Consider the following 21,996-nt stretch of genomic DNA (forward strand, 5'->3'; position numbering starts at 1 on the left):
ATCTGAAATACAGGGACTATAAGAAGTGGAGCTGGGATCCGAACCAACGGTCAGCCTCAGTACATACACACAACCAGTCCCCCTCTAAGCATGGCGTCCATCTTGACAAACTCTTCAGAACTCTGTAAATTGAGTCATTAAAAAAAAAAAAGAAAGAAATGGTGTTATTGCCAACGATTTTGGAGGCCCACATTTTCTCCAGCCATATAAGGACCCTCTGCTCCAGTTTCTGACTCTTCTTTTCCCCTGTTCTCCACTGGGTGAAACTGAGCCAAGAGAGAACAAGGTAGAGACATGGAGTCCTGTAGTGGGAACTGCAGCTCTTCGGCAGGACGCTGTTGTTCTCAGACTGCCTCTCCCTCCCTGACATATACTGAAGTCCACTGCAATCATATTGACTTTGGATTAAACAGCCATTATTATGTTTCTGCCCCTTACATTTAAAGCCTTAAGTACCCATCTTTCCCTCACATTTTCCCACAATGCCTGAGAACACCATGAGGTAGTGTTACCTTAGGGACTTAGTTGAATTTCCCAAGGCAGGAACCCACATGCAGAAGCTAGTCCAGTAATAAGCATTCTGATGCCCAGTCACATTATCTGGGGACATGGAAGAGAACTGGGTATTATTCTCAATAAATTTTGGTCCCCTCAGCTCCTGATTTGATTTCGACACCTGCCCCTCAACCAGACACACAAATAGGACAATGAACACACGTCTATAAAACAGAACACAGTCAAATGACGTCTCTGCTCTCCCACGGAGCTCCCTTCATCAAATGGATAATGAAGCAAACCACAGTACAGGCGGGAAAAATCCAGGAAGCACAAGTCAGGAAAATGTGTTCCTCTTGTGATTGGAATACAATGAAAATTCAGTTGCTTATACTCTAAAGAAATCTGAGACATCTGGTGATCAGGTTAGAATCTGCATCTCAGATCCTATGCATTTCTTGATAAATAGGAGAAAAAGACGCGACAGCATTATTACATTTTCTTCACCATTGCTTTAATGCATTTTAAAAAGTTATCTACACGAATTGGGAACAAAGAAACAAAAATAGACATTTCTTTGTTTTTCATAAATAACTAATCTCCATATTTGATAAAAATCTTAAAACCATTATTTTACCTTCCCACAAATATAATACAAAAAATTTCCAAAATAATAAGGTCAACAAGTTAATCTTGAGACTAACATAACCACACACAATTGCTGTTGTACTGACTTCCAGGCACAAAACAAACCTCTTTTCAAGATACTCTGCGTTTCCTTTTGCTAATGTTATGGATTCAGAATTATAACCATTGCCAGTCATAATCTATAGGTTCAAGCTGATTGTCTACAAATAAGATATTGCTGGCTCTGATTTGTGAGTGCTGGATTTGGCGTGACAGCAATGATTCTTACTGCATGGGATAGGCACTATACATGTATGCAAACCATACACAGCACTGAATGCCCTGTTCTCCAACTACTGACTCGGTATGTGCCTCATTTGGCTCAGTAATAAATTCACCTGCACCAACCCGTATCAAAAGTCACTAAAATCTCTCTCTCATATATATATGTATATATGTATATAATATATATTACGTATATACACACCCACAAAACATACATACTGTACATAGTTTGTAACAATGTAAATTAATGTTGTCTTAAAATGATGTACCACAGACATTATCCTGGATGGGAAAAAAAAAAAATCCTGCAATTGTCATCAAGCTAGAAAAGCTTCTGAGAGTTTGAATCGGGTTAGTTACAACCTGCCCGCCCTTCTTTCATGTCTGGAGAGTTTTTCTCTCTGAGCTGTGCTCCCCAGCCCAGGCTGTTTCTTTCCCGGGATCACTTGATTGGACTTCGGAGACAAGAAAGAACACAGAAAGGCAGCAGGCAATTCTTAGCCACCGGCCCTCACACCTGCCTAGGTTTGTGATGTGCTCGGTCCTGTCTGCCACATCCGGTGTTGGAAAGCACTCTTTCAAAGCTTTGTCCTCCCTACCCCCCTTGGCCTTTCTGTAGAGCACAAAAGTGAAAGGAGCTTTCTTAGCAGGGGCAGCAGTTCATTAAAGCAGACAACTGTGCTTCCTAGCTCTGGGGTTCCCATTCTACACTCCCAGTGCAGGGCACGGACGCTGTTATTACGGTTCTGTGTATGATCCAGGACCTGTTCTCCTGGCAGCCGGTGTCAAGATTAGTGCTGCCCTGGCCCAGGAGGGAACAGCCTAATGAATACCAACTTGGAACAAGTGCCATCGGCACATTATTTAAGCTTGTACACGCGCACAATTACACACAAGGCATGCACACAGGCCCTGGTCACTGGCAATGGTCACATGAGAACATGACAAAGGGTTGCAAGAATAAGCCAATAAGGCACCAAGAAAAATGATGTTCATCCAATTTAGACAACTTCAAAATGTGAGGAGGGAAATAATATAAAATTAAATAATAATAAAAAAATAAAACCAAACCTTCCTAACATTTGGCCACTGGAGTCCCGAAGGCCCCACGTCTTCAACTACCTAAATCCTCACCCTCTAACCTGTGCAACGCTTACAGAGGTGAGCGAGGTGGCCAGAGCAGCGCTAAGTCCTCCCCAGCAACAGAAACTGAACTAGCCCACAGTTCTCCATGTCATTTCACTCATTGTTAGCACGACAGAAATGCGAAGGAGAGAAAAATGCGTGGTGGAAAGGGGGGGGGGTGACCATTCGTACGTGCGGCTTCCCTCTCCCCTCCGCTAGGGCTGGCCGGGACTGGTGTCGGTAAGGGAAGCAGGTGGGCTCTCTTTGTCTCCTTAGGGTAGGGGAGAAGAAAGGAGAGCAAAGATGACAAGAAACAAAAGAGGCTTCCGAGGCATCCAAACCTCCACAGGCCACCGCCTTGGCATCGCGTCTGTTCCAGCTTTCTTATTTTCAAAGGGAATTAATTGTTCTTTTTTTTTTACTTTAGCATGTTGCTAAGATAAAAAAAAACATCATTTTTAAACAAATTAAATCATTTTCATCCACTTCATCCCACAACTTTTAGATACACTGTCTGTCTTTTCTAGATTCCTCCACAATTTTCTTTGTGAAGAGGAAACAACCCAAACTAGACACAGCTGACTCGGGGAAGATGAGCTAAACAAGCCAAGAGGTTAAGGTGGTAGATAAGAAGGGCCTCATTTGAAAAACAGGAGAAGACAGGGAGCCTATTGAGCTTCCCGGAAGAGGTTTCTGAATAAACAGAGTAAGACAATCCCAGAGTTCTACAGCTAGGGGTAGAGATTTTGTGGAAGCCACTAAAGTTTTCATTTTGATTCAAATCAGTGAGTAAGGGTACTGCAGTTTACAAACGTGAACGGCTTCAGAGCAACCTAAAGATTTAGTCTTAGGCATTTAAATTCCCAGTGGGAACTATGCATTTCTCCGCTCAGTACCTGGGAGGTAAAGCTGACTCAGGCTTAAATCCCCCACCCCACCCCCAGCTGCTGCAAATGAAAACCGGGATGCCTAGACTCCAGCTGTTTTTCTAGGAAAGCTTTGTGACGTTTTTAATTGCTTGGCCATTTTCGCTCCCTAAGTTTAGTTCCCACTCTGTCTTGGTCACTGGCCTTGCTGGCTGGTGCACGGCACTTTCCCCCCAGTAATGGCCTCACACTCTTGGTGAATGAATGGTTAAACAGATTAGGAAAGCAAACAGACTTTTCTAATAGCAGAGAAACTCTGTGTGAGGGGGTATCGTCACTAGACGGGCTTTCATAGAAGGAGGCAAAGAGAGCGGGGCGGGGGGCGGGGGTCCTCCAGCAGTAGGTATTACACCGCCCCATTCTACAAAGCGTAAGTTATGGGTCTTGTTTGCTTTCCGGAGGCTACCAGAGGACAGTGCTGCTGCTTTGGGGCTTTCTGGCTTTAAACTAGCCCCGAGTTCAGGGACACTTGTTTTTCCTTCCTCCAAGCCAAAGTTTGTTCCCAGGTAACGAGCCTCGCTCCCAAACTGCAGCACTTCATTGGAGGGTGGGCGTGGCTTCTAATCACCGCACTCCAGGAGGAGGAATAAGAAAAGCAAGAAAGACTGTTTAACATGATAAAGGAGGTGGGGTGGGAGGAGCAGATAAGAAGCAATGGGAATTTACTTTAATTACTGAAAGCATATCCGTTTTTTGTCCTTTAATCTAAAAGAGAGCCCCCTTTAGCAAGGATTCCTAAGTACCTCCAGAAGAAGGGAGTGGGTTTACTTTTACAAAAATGTGTAGCACAAGTTTCTTTTCTTTAAAAATACTAATAAGGGATCCCTGGAGCTTTTTACGAAGCACCCACTCCCTCTCCGGCTCAAAGTTCAGAATTCACATCCAGCTCTATAACTCCACCTCTAACAGACTCAAGACAGGACACCCGCTCTATCAGGAATGAGAAGGGCTGCAGCAGGTTGAAAAGAGCCCAACGCTTGCTGGGCAAGGTTAAGAAGGATCACAAAATCTCCAGCTCCCTTGTCACTTGAGGATCGTCCTAAGCACATTATGATCCATTCCCAGGGAGGACAGCAGATGGCCTCTGGTCTCTAAGTGTCCTGGACATTCTAAGCAGTGTAAGGAAAAACTAGCTTTAAAAAAAAAAAGGCACTCCACACCTTCCCAGTCACAGCAGCCTTCACTATTCACATAAAAAAGACACACGTATAGGAAATATATTTTCCTAATTTAGACCACACAGTCCAAAGGAACCTGAACCAAGGGTAACCTCATTACAATGCCCGCTTGAGGACTGTGAAGTCCCCAAAGCAAAGGTATTTTTGTTGCCAAAATGCAACAAAGTTAAAAATTAAAATACATATAAATTAAAAACTGGGTTCTTCTAAAGAAGGCAGTAAGAAATACAAACTAGAATACACCGCACGTGAGCTGAGCCCCCTGGTAGAAGACTGGAGACAGGTACTCTCTTGAAACCGATCCCTTTCCCTCTCCAAGCCCCTCAGGAAGGGGGTACCAGCACCAAGAAGGTAAACGGAAGTGACCTTCACAAAGTTACCAAACAAAACAAGCCCCTCCTTCAACTCCAGCACTGTCCCTGGGCCTACAGGCCACCTAGACGTGCGACAGGGACACTTGCTTGTGGTATGCGGCAGCGGCGGGGCCGGGCGGCCCGGTCCTGCCGGTGAGCGCGGCGCTGGCCTCAGCATAGTCCCCTGCGGCCATAGCGCCACCACTCTTGTGGCCCCGCCCTGAGCTGCAGCAGCAGCGGCTGGTGAAACGCCGCCAAGACTCCAGGGTCTTGCCGGACCAGATCCAGACTCCCGACGTGATGCCCACCACCAGGCACATAAAGTATTTGAGCATGAGTACCCAGTACTCGGGTTTGGCGCGCGGCTGGCCAGAGTCGGATCCTGGACACGTGCAGGTGAGGGCAGCCTCCCAGCTTTCCCGGTAGTGCTGCTCATACAGGTAGCAGGCCACCACAATGCTGGCTGGCACCGTGTAGAGCAAAGTGAAGATGCCAATGCGGATCATGAGCTTCTCTAGCTTGTCTGTCTTAGTGCCACCCTGCTTGATGACACTCCGGATGCGGAAGAGAGACACGAAGCCCGCCAGAAGGAAGAGCGTGCCCACCAGCAGGTAGAGCACCAGTGGGCCCAAAACGAAGCCACGCAGCGAGTTTAGGTTTTGGTTGCCCACATAGCAGATGCCGGCCACAGGGTCCCCGTCCACGGAGCTTAGTGCCAACGCTGTAATGGACTTGACACTGGGGATGAGCCAGGCAGCAAGATGAAAATACTGGGCATAGCCTGCGATGGCTTCGTTGCCCCACTTCATGCCAGCTGCCAAGAACCAGGTGAGCGACAGGATGACCCACCAGATGGAGCTGGCCATGCCAAAGAAGTAGACTAGAAGGAAGACGACCGTGCACAGTGCAGGGCCAGTAGTCTCATAGTGGATGTGGCTGTGCTCGCGGCTGCAGGCGACGCTAGCATGGCCCACGACCAGGCGCACCAGGAATCCCAGCGACACACACAGGTAGCACGCAGATAAGAAGATGATGGGGCGCTCAGGGTAGCGGAATCGTTCCATGTCGATGAGGAAGGTGGCAACGGTGGTGGATGTGGAGATAAAGCACAGCACAGACCACAGGCCAATCCAGAAGGTGGCGAACGTGCGCTCATCGGGGCTGAAGGACGGCTGGTAGCAGGGCACCGCACAGTTGGGCACCTGGCCGGTACGCACCTTGTTGTAAAGAGGGTGTGACTCCTTCAGGATGGGCACGAAGGGCTCACGGCAAGTGCATACAGATGGTCCTCCCGAGGGGCACTCACCCCCGGAAGATGGCGCTCCTGGTGGGCCTGGGAGGGTAGGCTTGGCCGGGAAGGACTTAGGGGACGTGGTGGTGGCTTCGCTTCGGTTATAATCCATGCACAGAACCTCGGCGTCGCCGCCCAGCACTGGGAGACGGTCGCAACTCATGCGCTCCGGCCAGGCGAAGCCGTACTGGCGCATGAGTGGCGAGCAGCCGGCCTTGGCACGCTCGCACACGGAGCGGCACGGTGGCAGAGGCTTGTGGTAGTCGGGCAAGCAGATGGGTGTGTACATGGAGCACAGGAAGAAGCGCAGGTCCGGCGAGCAGTGGATCTCCACCAGCGGCCAGAATTGGTGCACCTCCAGGCCTGCCTCGTCCTGCGTGTCGTGGTTGAACTGGTTGGGCATGTGCGTCAGGTTGTAGCCGATGCCGCGGCACATGGGCACTGTGATTTCCTGGCACACCGGGGCCTTGGAGGCGGCCGCTGCCCGGCCCACAAGCTGCGCTAGCAGAAGCAGGAGCAGCGAAGGCGACGCGGACGGGTCGGACCGGGCCATCGCCCCCTTCTTCCCCTTTCCTCCCGGTGCCCGTGAGGGTCGGCGCTGACCGACGAATCCGCGGCCGCGGCTTCCCTCTCCGGGATCTTGAGTGTGACGCCCGGGCTGGCAACCTGTTGGTTTCTTTTTCTCTTAAAGAAATCCGTGCAAAGACAATCTGCTTCGGGAAGGCGCTGCCTCCGCCGGCAGCGGTCCGCGCCAGAGAGGGCTGGAGAGACTAGTAGGGCTCCGATTCCAAGGACACAACTCTATAAAGAAAGGGTAGGGTAAGAAAAATCGCAACCACTCCCTCTTAGAGGAGCACCAACCACTCGGTCTTCGTACCCGGTCTCCAATCTCTAGATTAACCCCTTTCCACCCCTCCACCTCCTGGAACCAAACTTAAGACTCCCCCAACTCCACTCCCCGCGCCTGCCTCCCTTTCCTGGCCCGACCCTGCAGGCTGTGCCTGGGGCCAGAGAGCACAGTCCTGGAGAAAGGGGTAGAGGAACCGGGAGAACTGGGATTAGGGGGAAGACGCGGGCTCTCACCTCCGAGAATCCTGCTGGGCGGCAGACGTCTGCAGCCAGCCAGGCTCCTCCGTCCCGCGACTCCGAATCCGGCCAGAGCTGGAAAAGTTTAAGGACAAGCTAGGTACCTGTGGCGGCGACACATGGCAGCAGGTGGGGGACGTTTCAGAGAGCAGGGAGCCCCTCGACCACGGTTGGCGCGGGCCGGTCAGTTGCCTTCTCTTCTTTCGGGGCCCCCGGCATGATTCGAGCAGAGCAGGGCAAGGACAGGCCGTGCCTTCCACCGGTGTCCCGGGGCCCAGACGAAGGGTAAGGGCGCCGGGCAGCACTTGGGCTTGAAGGAGGTCGGGGTGCGGAGGCCGGAGGGGACCCCGCCACCTCACTGCACAGCGAGCAGCCGGCACTGGCCGGGCCGGGACTGCATGGTCCGCGCCCTCCGCCGCGTCCCGCCAGCCGCTCGCTGCCTCCCCTGCAGGGGGCTCCGCGCTCCAGCGGACTCCGGGGGGCGGTGGCGGCGCTCACAGGACGCACCCCGCTCAGCTCCTCCCCCGCGCTCTCGCACACTTTCGCCCACCTCCAGCGAGCTCCGAGCGGTGCGCGACGGCAGCGGCGCGGCGGAGTCGCGGCCGCAGGCTGACTGCCCTCTCCCGCCCCGCCCGGGTCACCTGCCTCTAATGCCCGCCAGGAGGCCCCGCCCCCGGACCGCCCCCTCCCACCCGGCCGGGAAGCTGGGCGCCCCACCGAGCGCTTTCGTGCGGCCCCGCCCACCTCCCGGTCGCCCCGGCCTCTCCCTGAGCGCCCCGCGGCCCCGCCCGGAGCGGGCGGTGGAAGAGCGTCAGCCAATAGCGGGCCGGGAAGTGAAGAGGGCGTGGTCAATGCTAATCAGGCCGCCTAGAGAACGCGGGCGGGAAACGTGGTCCTAAGTCCTTCTGCAGTTCTCTGCGGCTGCCGCCCTGTATCCGACTCACTTTCCCGAAAGGGTCTGCTTTCTCAACTCCCGCTTCCAGGTCCTCTCCACCAGGCCACCTCTCTCCGGATCAGCGTCCTTATGGAGGCCAGGCGCTTTTAAACAAGAGGAACGGAGAGGTCAATTTCAGCTGTGCCACCTGTCTTCCCTTCTGGTCTGTCTTGTGCAGGGTGACAGACGCGCCAATACTTAATGAGCAACCACGTGTTTGTTAATGGTTTACACCTTGGTAGGCGAGCTGAATTCCGTGGGATTCTAAGGCCAGAACGACTCAACTTGACCTACCTACACGGCCGAGCTAGCGAGACAGAGAGACCTTGACAAACTTGTGCTCCTCCCTGTGCGAGCCCTGGTACACAGCAGGCGTTCAGATGGCAAACTTGGAATCTGAAACAGTCTTAGCTACTCCCACCTCCTCTAGAAATTCCGATATTGTCCAGACTTTGTGCTTTCGTACATGCAACAAAATCTTACTGTGGTGAAGAGAGTGAATTTCTTTTCCGTGTTGGGAGGCACTAGAAATATTAGTCTTTAGCAGTCGAGGTTTATAATCCCGGGCAAGTACTCAGTGGCCTGCAGAGAAAATCTCGGGCTGGGGCAGGGTAAGTACAGCTCGGGGTGCTGGGTCACCAGGGGCTGGCTGCTGAGAGGTTGGGACCCCCTGGGAGGGGGGCAGGCAGGCAGGACCGCGGGGAAAACCTGCTGCAGGCAGTTAACGCAGGGACACACAGTGGCGCTCTCCTGATGGGCTAGTATGCTGCGAATTTTAAACGTCCCATAAATGTCTCTTTTCTACGCGTTCTAATTAGGATGGGAGACTGAGGAGTTCAGCATTCTTGAAATTCACTCACACGCTTATAAAAGAGGCTTTAAATTGTATACTGCTCCTTCAACCTTTTCTTCCGTTGAGGGAAAAAAAATCGAAGAAGGGAGCGGGCCTAAAGCTACTTGAAAGACTTGAGACTGGCCTCAGGGCCTGAGATCTGTGTTGAGTCTTACTGTCATTTTCCATGCCATTTGTAAGGGCGAAAAAGCCACCTTCTGTGTATCTACAGGCTTTGTGGACGCTAATAAAACTATTTTAATCTCAGTCACAAAGTTTAAAAAGGAATAAACTATCTCTTCACGGACACCATGGCTATCAATAAATGCTTAAAATGTGAGTTGCTCTGCTTCCCAGAGCTCTATAGGTGTTCGTATTTAACTTCTTTTGTTCTTAGTAACTGCTTGGCACTCAAGGTCTACAAAAATTCTAGGCTTGGAATTAGTGGAGGGTGAGAAAAGTATGCCACAGCTCCAAAGGGAAGGCACCCTGAGTGGAAAGTATGTACAGCCTGCCGACCCGCCAAGGGAGGCCTCTACCCTGTATGTGCTGTGTATGTTGCTGGGATGGACAAGTGTTGGCTAATAATAAAATTTATTTTGCAGTTGGAGAATGTAAACCACTCACACTGGAATCTGGCCAGAGGAGCCGCGTTGTTGCGCTTGGTTCTGACTAGAACTTTATCATCCACTGTTCTGTCAATCCCACTTCTTAATAACGGTAAAAATCCGATTTCTGGCTGGAGATTCCAAGTGGTAACTGTAGCAATGGAAGGAAACATTAACTGGGCCTGGCTCATACCTTTAATCCACCCCTCTAGAGGTCTGACGAGAGGATTTTGAGTTTGAGGACAACCTGGACTACACTGGCAAACTGTGTTCCAAACCCTATCCCCAGAAGTGACAAATAAGTGTGTATACCTTTTTGTGTTTTAATTTTGCCTTTCCTCATATGTTACTTTAAAGATTATTTTAAAATAGGCGGACTGGGGCTGGAGCAATGGCTCAGCACTTAGGAGCACTGTCTGCCCCCCACCCCTCAATGACACCTGAGGCAGATGGGAGAGCTGCTCCCATTACTCATCTGTTCTGTGGCAGCATTGAGGGGTGTGGAGTTGAGGGGGGGAATATAACCTCCTCCCCCATCTGGCCCTGAGGCCCTAAGAGCAGGAGAGCTGTTCCTGCCGCTCATCAGCTGCAGCACTCAGGAGAGTGGTCCTGTACCTGAACTGGCCAGCACAGGAGAGCTGTCCCTGAAGGTGATGGTGAGAAGAACTGTCCCAGAGGACCTGAAAGCCTGGGGACTGGCCCCGCCCCTTGTTCATTGCTGCTCAGGAGGAACTAGCCAGGGCAAGGCCGGTGGTGTGAAGACAGAGAGAGCTAGAGGGCTGACCAACCGTGCAGGCCCAGAACCAGGGCTAAGTGTTGGCCCACCCCAACATCTGGGATTTGTTGGAGGGCAGGAGGTGGTGGAGGTGTGGAGGGTCCTTCGGATCCAGGAATACAGACTGTCCACGACACAGGGCAGCAACTGGATGTGGAGGAAGAGTCCTAGTGAGGGCCCAGTGTCAATAGTTTAGCAGTGACCAGGGGCCTTGAACACTTTCTTCATTTCCCCTCCTTTTTATCTTAAATTTTATTTTGTTTATTGTGGGGTGGGGGGAGGTTGCAGGAGCAGAGAGAGTAGATGGGTGGGATCGGAATGCATGATGTGAAAGACAAAAATAAATAAAAAAGAGAGTTTAAGAAAAGACCATTGTCTGCTCTTGCAGAGGACATGGGTTCAGCCCCAGGACCCACAGAGTGGCTCACAACAGTCTGTAACTCCAGTTCCAGGAGATCTGATGCCCTCTTTTGACCTCCATGGATACCAGGCATGCACATGGTACACATGCATACATGCACACCAAACAGTCATATACCTAAAAATAATTAAATCTAAAAACAGAAAAGTCTTTCTTAATTATGCTAATTATGTAACATATCTTAGGTAGATAAATAATATACTTCACTTTGTTTCATACTTGAAGTAATCAGATAAGGAAACTAGCATCAGAACAGCTCACTGGATGTATTATTCAGTCCACAAAGAGGGCATAGAATTTTATACTCCATAATTATTACAGTTAATAACTATATACAGGTATAAATTGCTGCGTTCTTAGCACACACGCACACACACACATACATGGTAAGCATGTGGGCTGGAGATGTAGCTCAATTTGTTGCCTAGCAAACACAAAGACAAGTTCAGCCCCCAATCCACCTAGCTAGGCATGGTGGTAATGCTTATAATCCCAGCACTCAGAGGAAGAGCCAGGAAGTCAGAACCTCAAGGTCATCCATCTTTGCCTGCCATCAAGTTAGAGGTCAGTCTGGGCTATATGAAACCTTGTATATATATTAAAAAAAGATTTAAAAAAGAAATAAAATATACACATGTGTTATATATGCTAAAACTGCTTGAATTAGTCTTCCCAGAAACTATAGATATATTCAAACAACATGTTTTAGTCATAAATAAATACAATTTGTGTTTGTCAATTTAAAGAGTTACCTTAGGGGCTAGAGTTCAGATCTCTGTCATCTGCAAGTTGGGTGTGAAGAACACCTATAGCAGGTGCTGAGGTCTCCGTAGACTTCTTGGCCTCCCAGTCTTGTCACTGAACTCCTGCTTCAAAAAGAGATCCTGTCTCCAAAGTCAGGTGGAGAACAGTAGAGGAAGACACCCAGCACTGGCCTCTGGCCTCCAAACATGACTATAAACCCCCACACATGAATGTGTACACACAATAAATACATAATCTAATTAAACTTAATTTTTAAAATCACCTTTAAAACACAAAATTTTCTTCCAACTTCCCATATATTATACAAAGAACTAGAACACATATTTCAAAAAGACCCAGTCGCATGTATGTTAGCACTGGGGACTGCACCCGGTTCTTACACATCCTAGGGACGTGATCTGTCACCGATAAATAATAAATACTCTGCCAGCCCATACAGATACTCTCAATTTAATCATATTTGTTATTAGTACGTAGATGTCTGTGCTGGTGCAATTTTTTATTTATTTGGTTTTTCAAGACAGGATTTCTCTGTGTAACAGCACTAGCTGTCCTGGAACTAGCTCTGTAGATCAGGCTGGCCTTGAACTCACAGAGATCCACCTGCCTCTGCCCCCCAAGTTCTGGGATTAAAGGTGTGTGCCACCTCCGCCCAGCTAGCATGCAGGTGTGTGTCCCGGTGCAGTTATGCCTTGGTAGTCAAAGCTCTCCTCCCATCCAGGGTTCGGAGGATCAATCTCAGGATAGCAGGTTTGCATGACAAGCAAGCTCTTTTGCCCGCTGGGCCATTTTATGGTCCAAAGATACAATGTAGTTGTTTTTAAAATTTTGTTTTTACATTTTCTTTTTGAAACAGAGTCCCATTGTGTAGCCCTGGATGACATGGAACTGGGTTTGTAGACCAGGCTGGCCTCTGCCTCTGGGGTGCTGGGATTAAAGGCATTCACCACCATGCCTATCTCCAAAAATAAAAGTTTTTAAGTACTTGGGGCACTACCAACTGTCCCTCCATAAAGACATTTAAACAAACATCACACTTCCGATAACTGCTATATTAAACATAGCATATTTATACAGAGTCAACTTGATAAAATTAAATTTAAATTACTGTTCTAGTTATGCTTACTGATTGTTGAAAATTTGGAAATATTACTTATCTCATTTCAAAATGGACGGCATTCTATAAGTTTAAAAAGTATTAATTTGCTGGGCATGGTGGTGCACACCTTTAATCCTGTCACTCGGGAGGAAGAGGTAGGCAGATCTCTGTGAGTTCGAGACCAGCCTGGTCCACAAAGGGAGTTCCGGGATAGTCCCTTCTCAGGCTGAACCAGAGAAGCTCTGTCTCAAAAACAAACAAACAAACAAACAAAGAGTATTAGTTTTCTATTTTATTATGGGGAATACTTAAACATTTGGAATCATAGTCTCTGTTTCTTACAAATGCATTATTATTCTCAGTGCTATAGATACGGGCAGGCAGGCAGCCTTGGTGTCCTATTTATTTATTTGGCTGCTTGTTCGTTTGTTTTTGAGACAGTCTAACCTTGAACTCTTAATAACTGAGGTGGGAATGGTGCGCTAACTACACACTTCCAACAGCCTCCTCCACAGCCTCACAGACTAAAGCAACGAGTGGAGCCGAGGTGAACTTATCTGATGAGCTTGACCCTGCTTTTTCGAGTCCAGCGAGTCCAGCTTTTCCCTTACTCACCTTGTACTCTTGGACAGCTCACTGGCCCACTGCAGCTCCTCCTTCATGTCTGTAGGAAAAAGTTTGAAATACTTAACTATCTGATCGAGTTGGCATTAGAAATCAGATTTGTGGGGTGAAGGGATAGGAACCATGTTTAGCACCCGAAGAGTCCACACACGTTTGTGGCTGCTACTCCTTTTTTCCAAGGTCCGTTCCACGTTCCTGTTTCCCCAGTTTTCTGAGGTGTTTGCACTTTTATTCCTGAGCACACTCCAGCTGTCGCCAGTTATCTTTGGCACTCGCTACTAAACCGAATGCCAAAGCAGGGCTCGTCACTTGCCCCGGCCAAAGGGCATACAGCTGGCATCCTCAGTCACCTGTGTACACAGGTGCTGCCACAAGCCAGCCATCCACAGCCAGCCTGGTGCTCATGGGTATTTCCAGGCAAGCTCCTCACACGTCCACAGCATCTTTGTTCAACCCTCGTCCCATCGCGTCGGCCGCTTTCCGATGAGAAGCCAAGGGGCCAACCAGGGAAAACAAGTGAGCCATGTTCCTGCGTTGATAATGAAAATGTCTTCTGCACCTACAGGTCGAGTAATCCCATTCTCACCTTCCACCTTCTCCCCTCCCACACCACAGTGAAGATTATAAAAGGGTAAAAGCAGCTTTCTTTTTCTCCCCAAGGTTGAGGAGTATTAATCTTTCCCACATTGATCAACAGCTCTCAACTACATGTTACAATCACCCAGGGACCCTTCAGAATCCCCTCAACCTTGGACCCTACAGAACTGGGATTTCTGGTTGAGGGCTGTAGATACTGTTTTCAGGTTTTCTTTGTTGCTGGTTGATTTTTGATTCTCTCGGTGATTCTCATTTTTATCTAGGGCTAAGAACTACTGGAGAAAAAATTAGTTTGCTTCTTCCTCAGTACAGCTACAAACTTGAACCCCATGGGCCTTCTGCAAAAAGGTATTCATCACATCCGTGTGCAAAACGGAACTGTCAGGACAAGGAATAAAAGCATTCTAGGCTGCTTGCATGTGAGTCTGCAAGGCTAAACTCAACAGAACTTTCATAAATACACGAGCAGTGACAGATCCAATAACAGCAATGGGTGAGAACCGAGTATCTCCTGTGTACGTATCACGCTAACATTTTACATATGGAATTTCTCCCTCCCATCCTGGAAGATTAGCTATTATTATCTCCCATTTTATAGATGAAGAAATTGTGGTTCAGATGAGCTATGTAATGCGCAGAGGGGCTGCATGTCTTCCCTTTGGTATGTCCCTTACCTCAATGCTTACATGCCCATCAACTGCAAGCCTGCCTGTGAGCCTTGCCAAGGCTGCTCATGAACAGAGCCACAGAACCATGAGGGGATAATGTCACACAGTTGATTTCCTTGGCTCGGTGGAGTCCCCTCAGTTCTGCTGTGTGGGGAGAGAACGGAAGAGCTAAGGACTCTGGACTCTCCCACAACTCAGTTGAAATCTAGATGCAACTCAGCGCTTGGGCTTAAACAGATCAGGCATGAGGTAGAGTGTTCCTTATACTGGATTTCAGAACTTGGTTCTTTTCATTTTTGGAATTGACTATTTCATACATCAATAAACTACAGATTTATCCCTATTTATAAAAAGATAAGATTCGCACCCCTTTGTCCTCTCTGACGGCCTCCTCTGCTCCATAAGGAACTGCTGCTTGGCCTGATCTGGTACAAGCCTTGCGTAGATAGCCACAGTCAAAGTGAGTTCAGGTATGCCAGTGACCAGAGGACATCCTTCTCTTACATATTTCCCCATCCTCTGGCTCTCACATTCTTTCTGCCCACTTGCCACTGATCAGAACCTAAGACTTGACATTAAACCTGATGCTGATACAAGGCCCTGGATTCCCAGCCTAACGCCCCAAAACAATACCGAGAGAGCAATGATTCCCCACCTGCTGTTTACCAGTGCTTGTCAAGAACATGGAACTAGAAAGGCATGGTCTGACAAAGCAGGGCATTGTGGGAATTTAAAGGGATCCCTTACCCAAGCTGAGGGCTCAAGGAAAGACCCAGACTTACCTGAAAAGAGTGAATATGAGTTGGATAATTCATCAGGGATTAGTACAGGGACTAGAAACCATTCTTGAGTATTTTGAACAGAGAAAGACTTAGTACAAAGAATCAAGCAGGGGCTTATGCAACTGTGGGAAGGAATGGAGATGTGGAAATCAGGCGGCTGCCCTGGGTGTATTGAGTTCAGGCGCTGACCACAGTAGCCAGGATCCAGAAGTCAGGGTCCTGTGACTGCCGCCCACACCCTCCGAGCTGACGACTTGCCACTGGGAAGTGATGCCGAGCCCAGCACCACGAGCCGCCTTTTATTGTTGGCTCCTAGCCTCACTTGCCTGTAGAGACAGTAGAAGGCTTCCTCTCTGCGTCTCTCTGTAGAGACGGTAGAAGGCTCCCTCTCTGCATCTCTCTGTAGAGACGGTAGAAGGCTCCCTCTCTGTGTCTATCTGCCTGTAACATCTCTTTGAAGACATTTGGACAACAGATCCACACCTAGCTGCGTAGAAGTATCTTTTTTTGCTTGTGTGTTCCGGATCTCTTCAACTAGATTACCAGAAGGACAGGATGGAGGTCAGAAGAGTTATTCTTCAAAGTCTGCTATAGGGTAAGAATTTCCTTGAAAGAAGAATCAGGCCAGGCGTAGGACATAGAACCAGAAAGAACCGGTCTCAAACGGTGAGCAGCTAGAAGTCACCAGGCTATCATGGAGTAGCTGTTTACCCGAGGTACCCTCAGGTCTAATCAAAAGGTTTTTAATAAACTTTATCCATATGTACACCCTGTATATAGCACTTCTTTACTGATACTGTGTTTGTTTGATTAACTGACAGTGATGTACAAGAACAAAGGAGAGAAACAGAAAGAGCTTGAGAAAGTAAAGACATTGGATAATATTTTATCCACAAAACAACTAGGGCCTATCTTCAATTCATAAGTACATTTGAGACCGGGTAGCTTTTCTCTCTCCTCCCGGGGATGGAATTCAGGGCCTCGTGCATATTAGGCACACTGTTCCACATCAGGAAGGTTCTGTGGTTTGATCACTTCTTAAACATCCTGTTTATTAAGAGTAAAGCAATTTCCACATGAACTTGGGAGAGGAAAACAGCAAAACAGAAGCAGGACCTCCAGGCTTAGTGTCGCAAACACTATTGCAGCTCATCTCCCCTTTCTCCTTCCTTAAAGAACCCTGGTTGGTTTCTAATGTTTTTATAGCCCTGCCTGACTCTCCATATCATATACTTGAGAGAAGTCAGGCGATCCGGTCCAAGCCATGGGTTATAACACATGACCATACTGCTTTCCTTTTTCCGAGGACTGGGATCACACAAGTGCAAGAGCCGCAATCCTGCTCAAGAAGGAAGAGGATGGAAGGGAAGTAAGTCACGAAGGGGCTCACAGTAAAGATTTACTCAGAAGAAGAAAGAGTTGTCCCTCCCGTGGGTTTGTCTACATGGGATCCATGCAGTGCAGGTGTGTGCAGCCTGTGGGTATGTTCTGTCATCACATATGAAGACATGGTTCAGTGAGCACAGGACTTGCTGTACACACATGATGGTGTGAGTTCAGATCCCCTGAACCCGCACAGAACGCTGCTTATAATTCAAGACTGGCAGGTCGAGGCCGGGCAACCCAGCAGCTTGCTAGCCAGCCAGTCCAATTCACTGGTGAGCTCCCAGTTCAGAAAGAGATCCTGTCTCGATAAATAAGCTGGAGAAGAGAAGAAGAAATCAATAAGGAAGAATGTCCCCTGGCCTCCTCTGGCCTCTGCACACGCCTGCGTGTGCACACCAAGCTCAGCTGCACACTCAGGAGGGATGACTTGAGGCTGCCTGACTCAGGACTTCTTATCAGATGCTAGGATCCTTCACTTCATTTTCAACCCCACCGTGGCTGTATTTTCAGCCACTTGCAACCAAGAGCATCCTGGCTGCTCCACACAGCCTGCACGCTCGAGATGAGATGATATCCACTTATCCTTGCCTGGTGGAAGTCTTTGGAGGAGACTTATCAACAAGAATTTACTCTCCTCTTTTCAGTCAGCAAAACTGTTATCCACCCTTCCAAAGCCTTCACCACGCCCTTCAACACCACTGTCAGGCTGAGCTGTCGCAGCCTGTGGGGCCACAGTCCTCCACTGCTACTCCATGAAGAGCAGAGCAGTTTACCCCTTGACTCTGCCAGCTCATATCTGCTGAGTCCTTGTTGGGTCCTGGGCTAGGCAGGTGAATGCAGGTTCCGGACCAGTTGGAAAATTGAACAGATGGATGGATATAACGACTCCTTTAAAAAGACTGGGGAGGGGCTGGAGAGATGGCTCAGTAGTTAAGAGCAGTTGACTGCCCTCCAGAGGGCCTGAGTTCAATCCCAGCAACCATATGATGGCTCCCAACCATCTGTAGTGGGATCAGATTCCTTCTTCTGGTGTACACGAAAACAGAGGACTCATACAAATAAAATGCATGAATAAATAAATCTTTAAAAAGAGAGAGAGGGAGAGAAAGAGAGAGGGAGAGAGAGAGAGAAAGAGAGAGAGAGAGAGAGAGAGAAGCACTCAGGAGGCAGAGACAGGCAGATCTCTATGAGTTCGAGATCAGTCTGGTCTACAGAGCAAGTTCCAGAAAGGCACCAAAGCTACTGAGAAACCCTATCTCAAATGAATGAATGAATGAATGAATAAATAAATAAATAAATAAAATAGTGAGGAAGGGGGTTGGAGAGGTGGGTCAGCAGTTAAGAGCACTGACTGTTCTTCCAGAGGACCAGGGTTCAATTCCCAGCACCCACATGCAGCTCACAACTGACTGTAACTCTAGTTCCAGGGTATCCAACACCCTCACACAAACATACATGCAGGTGAAACACCAGTGCACATAAAAATAAATAAATCTTAAAAAATTAAAATAAAAAGAGTGGGGAGGAAGAATGCCCTATGTGTGGTGGTTACTCTTGATTGGAGAGACACACCCAGGCACTATGTAAAGCGTAGGTCTAGCCTTCCTGGGATGGCATCTCTAGAAACGGTGAGCTAATATAGGAGAAGACCACACTGGGTGAATCAGGCCAGAGGCTGGGAGTCCAGGAGGAATCAAGCAGGAGGAAACTGCTAGCAGGAGCATGCTCTCTCTTTTCCTCTCTCTTTCCCCTTCTTCCCATCATCTCTGCCTTGTCCTGTTTTCTAGCTGCCCTGACTGAGCGGCTCTGCTTGGTTCACACCCTTGCACAGGGAGGTTCCACCCTCCACACTCCAGAAACAATGCCGCCAGCTGGCCCTGGACTGCAATCTCTGAAACTATACGACAAATAAAATCTCCTTTAAACTCTTTGTCCCGGAAATTTGTCTCAGCAGCAAAAACAAACGCCCCGGCTCCTGAGTTCCTGAGTTCTGGCAGTGCGTAGTAGAGGGACGGTTCACATAACCACCCCGCGAACTGTTTCATAGCCAATTGATTACTCGTTCGTCTTTTTTGTTTTCCTTGCTGGATTGTGTGTTCTTAGGGAATCTCACACGCCCAGCCCCTTCCCTAGCAGATTACATTTTTCTATTTTCCAAAGATAGTTTTAAAAAACAACCCACCTCCTTTGCTCTTCTACAATGTAATATTGTCATCCCACAGGGAGGAACGAGGAAGAGAGGGAGGCCCAGGTCCCTTTGGTCATAATTCTGATGCATGTGTGTGTGCGTGTGTGTGTGTGTGTGTGTGTGTGTGTGTGTGTGTGTGTGTGATGCTCTCTGTCGTCAGAATGTGGTGAAATTGATGCAGTAGGATTGCCAAAGACACTTCACAAATGGCTATGTGGTTTCTACCTGGTTTTCTTGAACCGGCGAGGGGAGAGAAGGCATGAGGGAGATGCTCCTGCTGGCGGGTCTCTTCCTTCTGTTCCCTCAGTGAAGCCAAGGTAGGTGCTGCATTTGATGGGGCCAGGTGAGTGAGAAACTTCTTCCATCCCGGGTCAGGTGTCTGGTCACATGGGTAAAGGTGCTCCCAGAAGACCCCAGTACCCATTTCAAATGGCCCTCAGCAGTTAAACCCTCCTGGTAGAGGATCAGATATCGCTGAGCAGAGATGAGAGGGAGTCAAGGCTGCCCCCTCTTCAATCCCTGAGCCGCTGTGTCTGGGGCGTAATTAAATGCATGTTGTTTTACGGGACTGGCCTGGAGAGCTTTGTCACACGGTGGTGGTAATTGGAATACCCCAAATCTGCCTTCCTATGAAGTCTTAGATGGTCCAGAGACTTTTATTTTTTTCTTTTTACCTGGCCCAGTTGGTGACCAAGTGAGGCCCTGAAGCTCCAGAACTTTCATCCCTGGCACTTTCATCGCGTTGAATATCCTGTTGATGATATGCATGTGAAATGTCTAATCTTTTAAAACACAAATCTTCGCCCTTGATCTTAATATCCCGCTGCAGTGGGTTCCCGGGTCAATTGTGTGCAGTGGGGGGAAAAGGCTTTCCTTTTATCCATTCTAAACGCGCTTCCTTTTCATCTCATCTTGTCCTCTTGTTCTTCCCCAAGTAAAGCCATTTCCATTTTGTGGGGACCTAGACACAGAGGACTGAGTTGAGACAATAATCTTCCTTTGAGCTTGTCACCCAGAAGCCGCGGGCGCGCTGGGACTTGGAGCGGTGGATTTTAGCTGGTGACTTCAAGGTGAGGAAACACTTGGTTCTAATTAGTCACAGTTTTAGTTCTAAGCTTTAAAAAAAAAAAATGGGTGCCCAATTCTGCAAGAGGTGATGGGGGTCTTGTTGTGGGGCTGGTGGTGGAACCTCACAGTGGAAAGACCCTTGGGGTAGGCCAGGGGCAACCCAGATTCATATCTTAGTCAGAGAACCTGCTGTGTGCCCTTGAACACAGCAATCAACCTCTCTGGGGCTCTTTTTTTTTTTGTCTGTTAGGCAAAGGAGAGATTATATCAGAGTATCCTGTGGGCCCTTTAACCTCTTCCGTCCTGTAAATTCTACTTGCCAGTCATTTAGAATCCCTCTCCATATGAATCCTGGGAAGAAGCCGGAGGTAACTGAAGAAGGCAGCTGTGAAGACCAACACTTTTCTGTTTCCAAGACAGAATCCCAACTAGGCTTCCTGTTACCGAACAATGGATTCTGCTGGGACTAGTAATGGATAGTCTGGCAGTCAGAGCGCTCTGCTTCCCAAGGCTGGCCCCCAAGTTCCTTTAGCTCCTGCCTCAGGGGGCCTGCCAATCCCAGGGATTGTTGGAAGTTTGACTGGGACAACTGCACACCAGGTGGCACGGGGTGAGAACTGCTGTACAGTCACCTGGTAGAGGAAAAAGGAAAACCATCCCCAAGAGCAGTGCACAGGCTCCCAGCATGTGAATATCCAGCAATCTAAACTCGCCCCCATCCTCTTCTCCGCGGAAGAAAAGCTGGATTTTTCAGGGCTAAGAAATAGCACGCCGCCTTGCTTGGATTGGAGTTGCCCTCACCACATCAACTGTCTCACCTACAGTGACGTTTTCTGTTTCCTTTCTGGTTTCATTTGTTTTCCTGGTATTGGGTTTTCTGAATTGCCCTCGCCTCGCACATGCCAGGCAAGTTCTGTGCCACTGGGCTACATCCCGAGCCCTGTTTCTCTCTGTTCATTTTTGAGGTGCGGTCTCTCTACGCTGCATAAGCAGGCCTTGAACTTGCAATCCTCCTGCCTCAGTCAGAGCAGCTGGAGTTACAGACCCACGCCACCAGGCACAGCTACAGTGTGGTTCTTAGACCCCGGCGGGCTCTAACACACATCCTCTGTTCTTGGTTTCCACTTTCCAGGCTCAAGCAGAGAGCAGGCTTCTCATCTCTCATCCCAGAGTTCCTCACACCCATACAACTGAAGGGCTTCTCACTAACGGACTGGCAAACTCTGTTCATAGTAACACGTGACACCACGAGGCTCCACAGAAACCTACCCATAAAATGAATGAACGCAGAAGCTAAGGGTGGAGGGCGAACTATTTGATTGCTTAGGTGACTTGACAATATAAACAAATGTGGCTCATTTCTCAGGAAGAAGCTATCTCCCTGGCTGCCTTCTGACAGCCAATGATCAGAGCCATAAAGAAGAACCTACACACGCTGTGCTCACTCTACCCTTGCTGTCACAGTCTAGCTAAGCAATGGCGTTGAAGGCTTGCTACCTTCAAACTTGTTCACCCACATTTGGCTGCCAGGTGCCATTTCTTGTTACCCAGAGCTCTCTCTAATGGTAATTTCCTGTTCAGCTAACTGGTAGGACAACCGGCCGAAGAAACATGCCAACAGTAGAGTATACTTTCTGCTTCTCTTGAATAAAGCAGTTTTATATTAGCAAAAATGATGTAGTCAGGACAGGCTCTTCTACACCTCTTCCTGCCTCTGCTGTTTTCTTGATCAACACCCTATGCTAATTAGCATCGTACTTTAGTTACAATTAATGAACCAAGATTGGTATTCCATTGCTAAAGTCCATAGTTTGTGTTCTTTCTTCATGTTTTATAGTTCTAAAGGTTTGGACAATATGTACTCATATAACCATAATTCACTA

At 48.6% G+C, this 21,996-nt stretch overlaps 1 protein-coding gene and 1 long non-coding RNA gene across 3 annotated transcripts; one reads left to right on the plus strand and one right to left on the minus strand.

The window, feature by feature from the left end:
- Window positions 1–990: 990 nt before the first annotated feature.
- Fzd5 (frizzled class receptor 5) lies at window positions 991–7,988 on the minus strand. 2 transcript variants are annotated; one of them, XM_041631824.1, is made up of 3 exons: window positions 7,917–7,978; window positions 7,364–7,441; window positions 991–7,081 (listed from the first exon to the last, which is right to left on the minus strand). In XM_041631824.1, the coding sequence occupies exon 3, from the start codon at window positions 6,831–6,833 to the stop codon at window positions 5,073–5,075; it is 1,761 nt and encodes a 586-aa protein (XP_041487758.1). In that variant the 5' UTR covers window positions 6,834–7,081; window positions 7,364–7,441; window positions 7,917–7,978; the 3' UTR covers window positions 991–5,072. The 2 variants fall into 2 exon arrangements, with proteins under 2 accessions (XP_041487758.1, XP_041487759.1); XM_041631825.1 differs by lacking the exon at window positions 7,364–7,441 and having other exon boundaries at window positions 7,471–7,988.
- Window positions 7,989–8,862: 874 nt separating this feature from the next.
- LOC121433345 lies at window positions 8,863–10,939 on the plus strand. Its single transcript, XR_005972312.1, has 3 exons — window positions 8,863–8,911; window positions 9,738–9,852; window positions 10,904–10,939. It is a non-coding gene; the product is annotated as an uncharacterized LOC121433345 (long non-coding RNA).
- The last annotated feature ends 11,057 nt before the right edge of the window (window positions 10,940–21,996 follow it).

Source organism: Microtus oregoni, unplaced genomic scaffold (assembly GCF_018167655.1).
Source record: "Microtus oregoni isolate MIOR12 unplaced genomic scaffold, Mior012 000038F_ref0000394, whole genome shotgun sequence".
In the NCBI taxonomy this organism is placed as follows: domain Eukaryota; kingdom Metazoa; phylum Chordata; class Mammalia; order Rodentia; family Cricetidae; genus Microtus; species Microtus oregoni.

Excerpts from the sequence above, each read along its gene's own strand:
- Fzd5 (XM_041631825.1), bottom strand. The coding sequence starts at position 6,833 with ATGGCCCGGTCCGACCCGTCCGCGTCGCCTTCGCTGCTCCTGCTTCTG.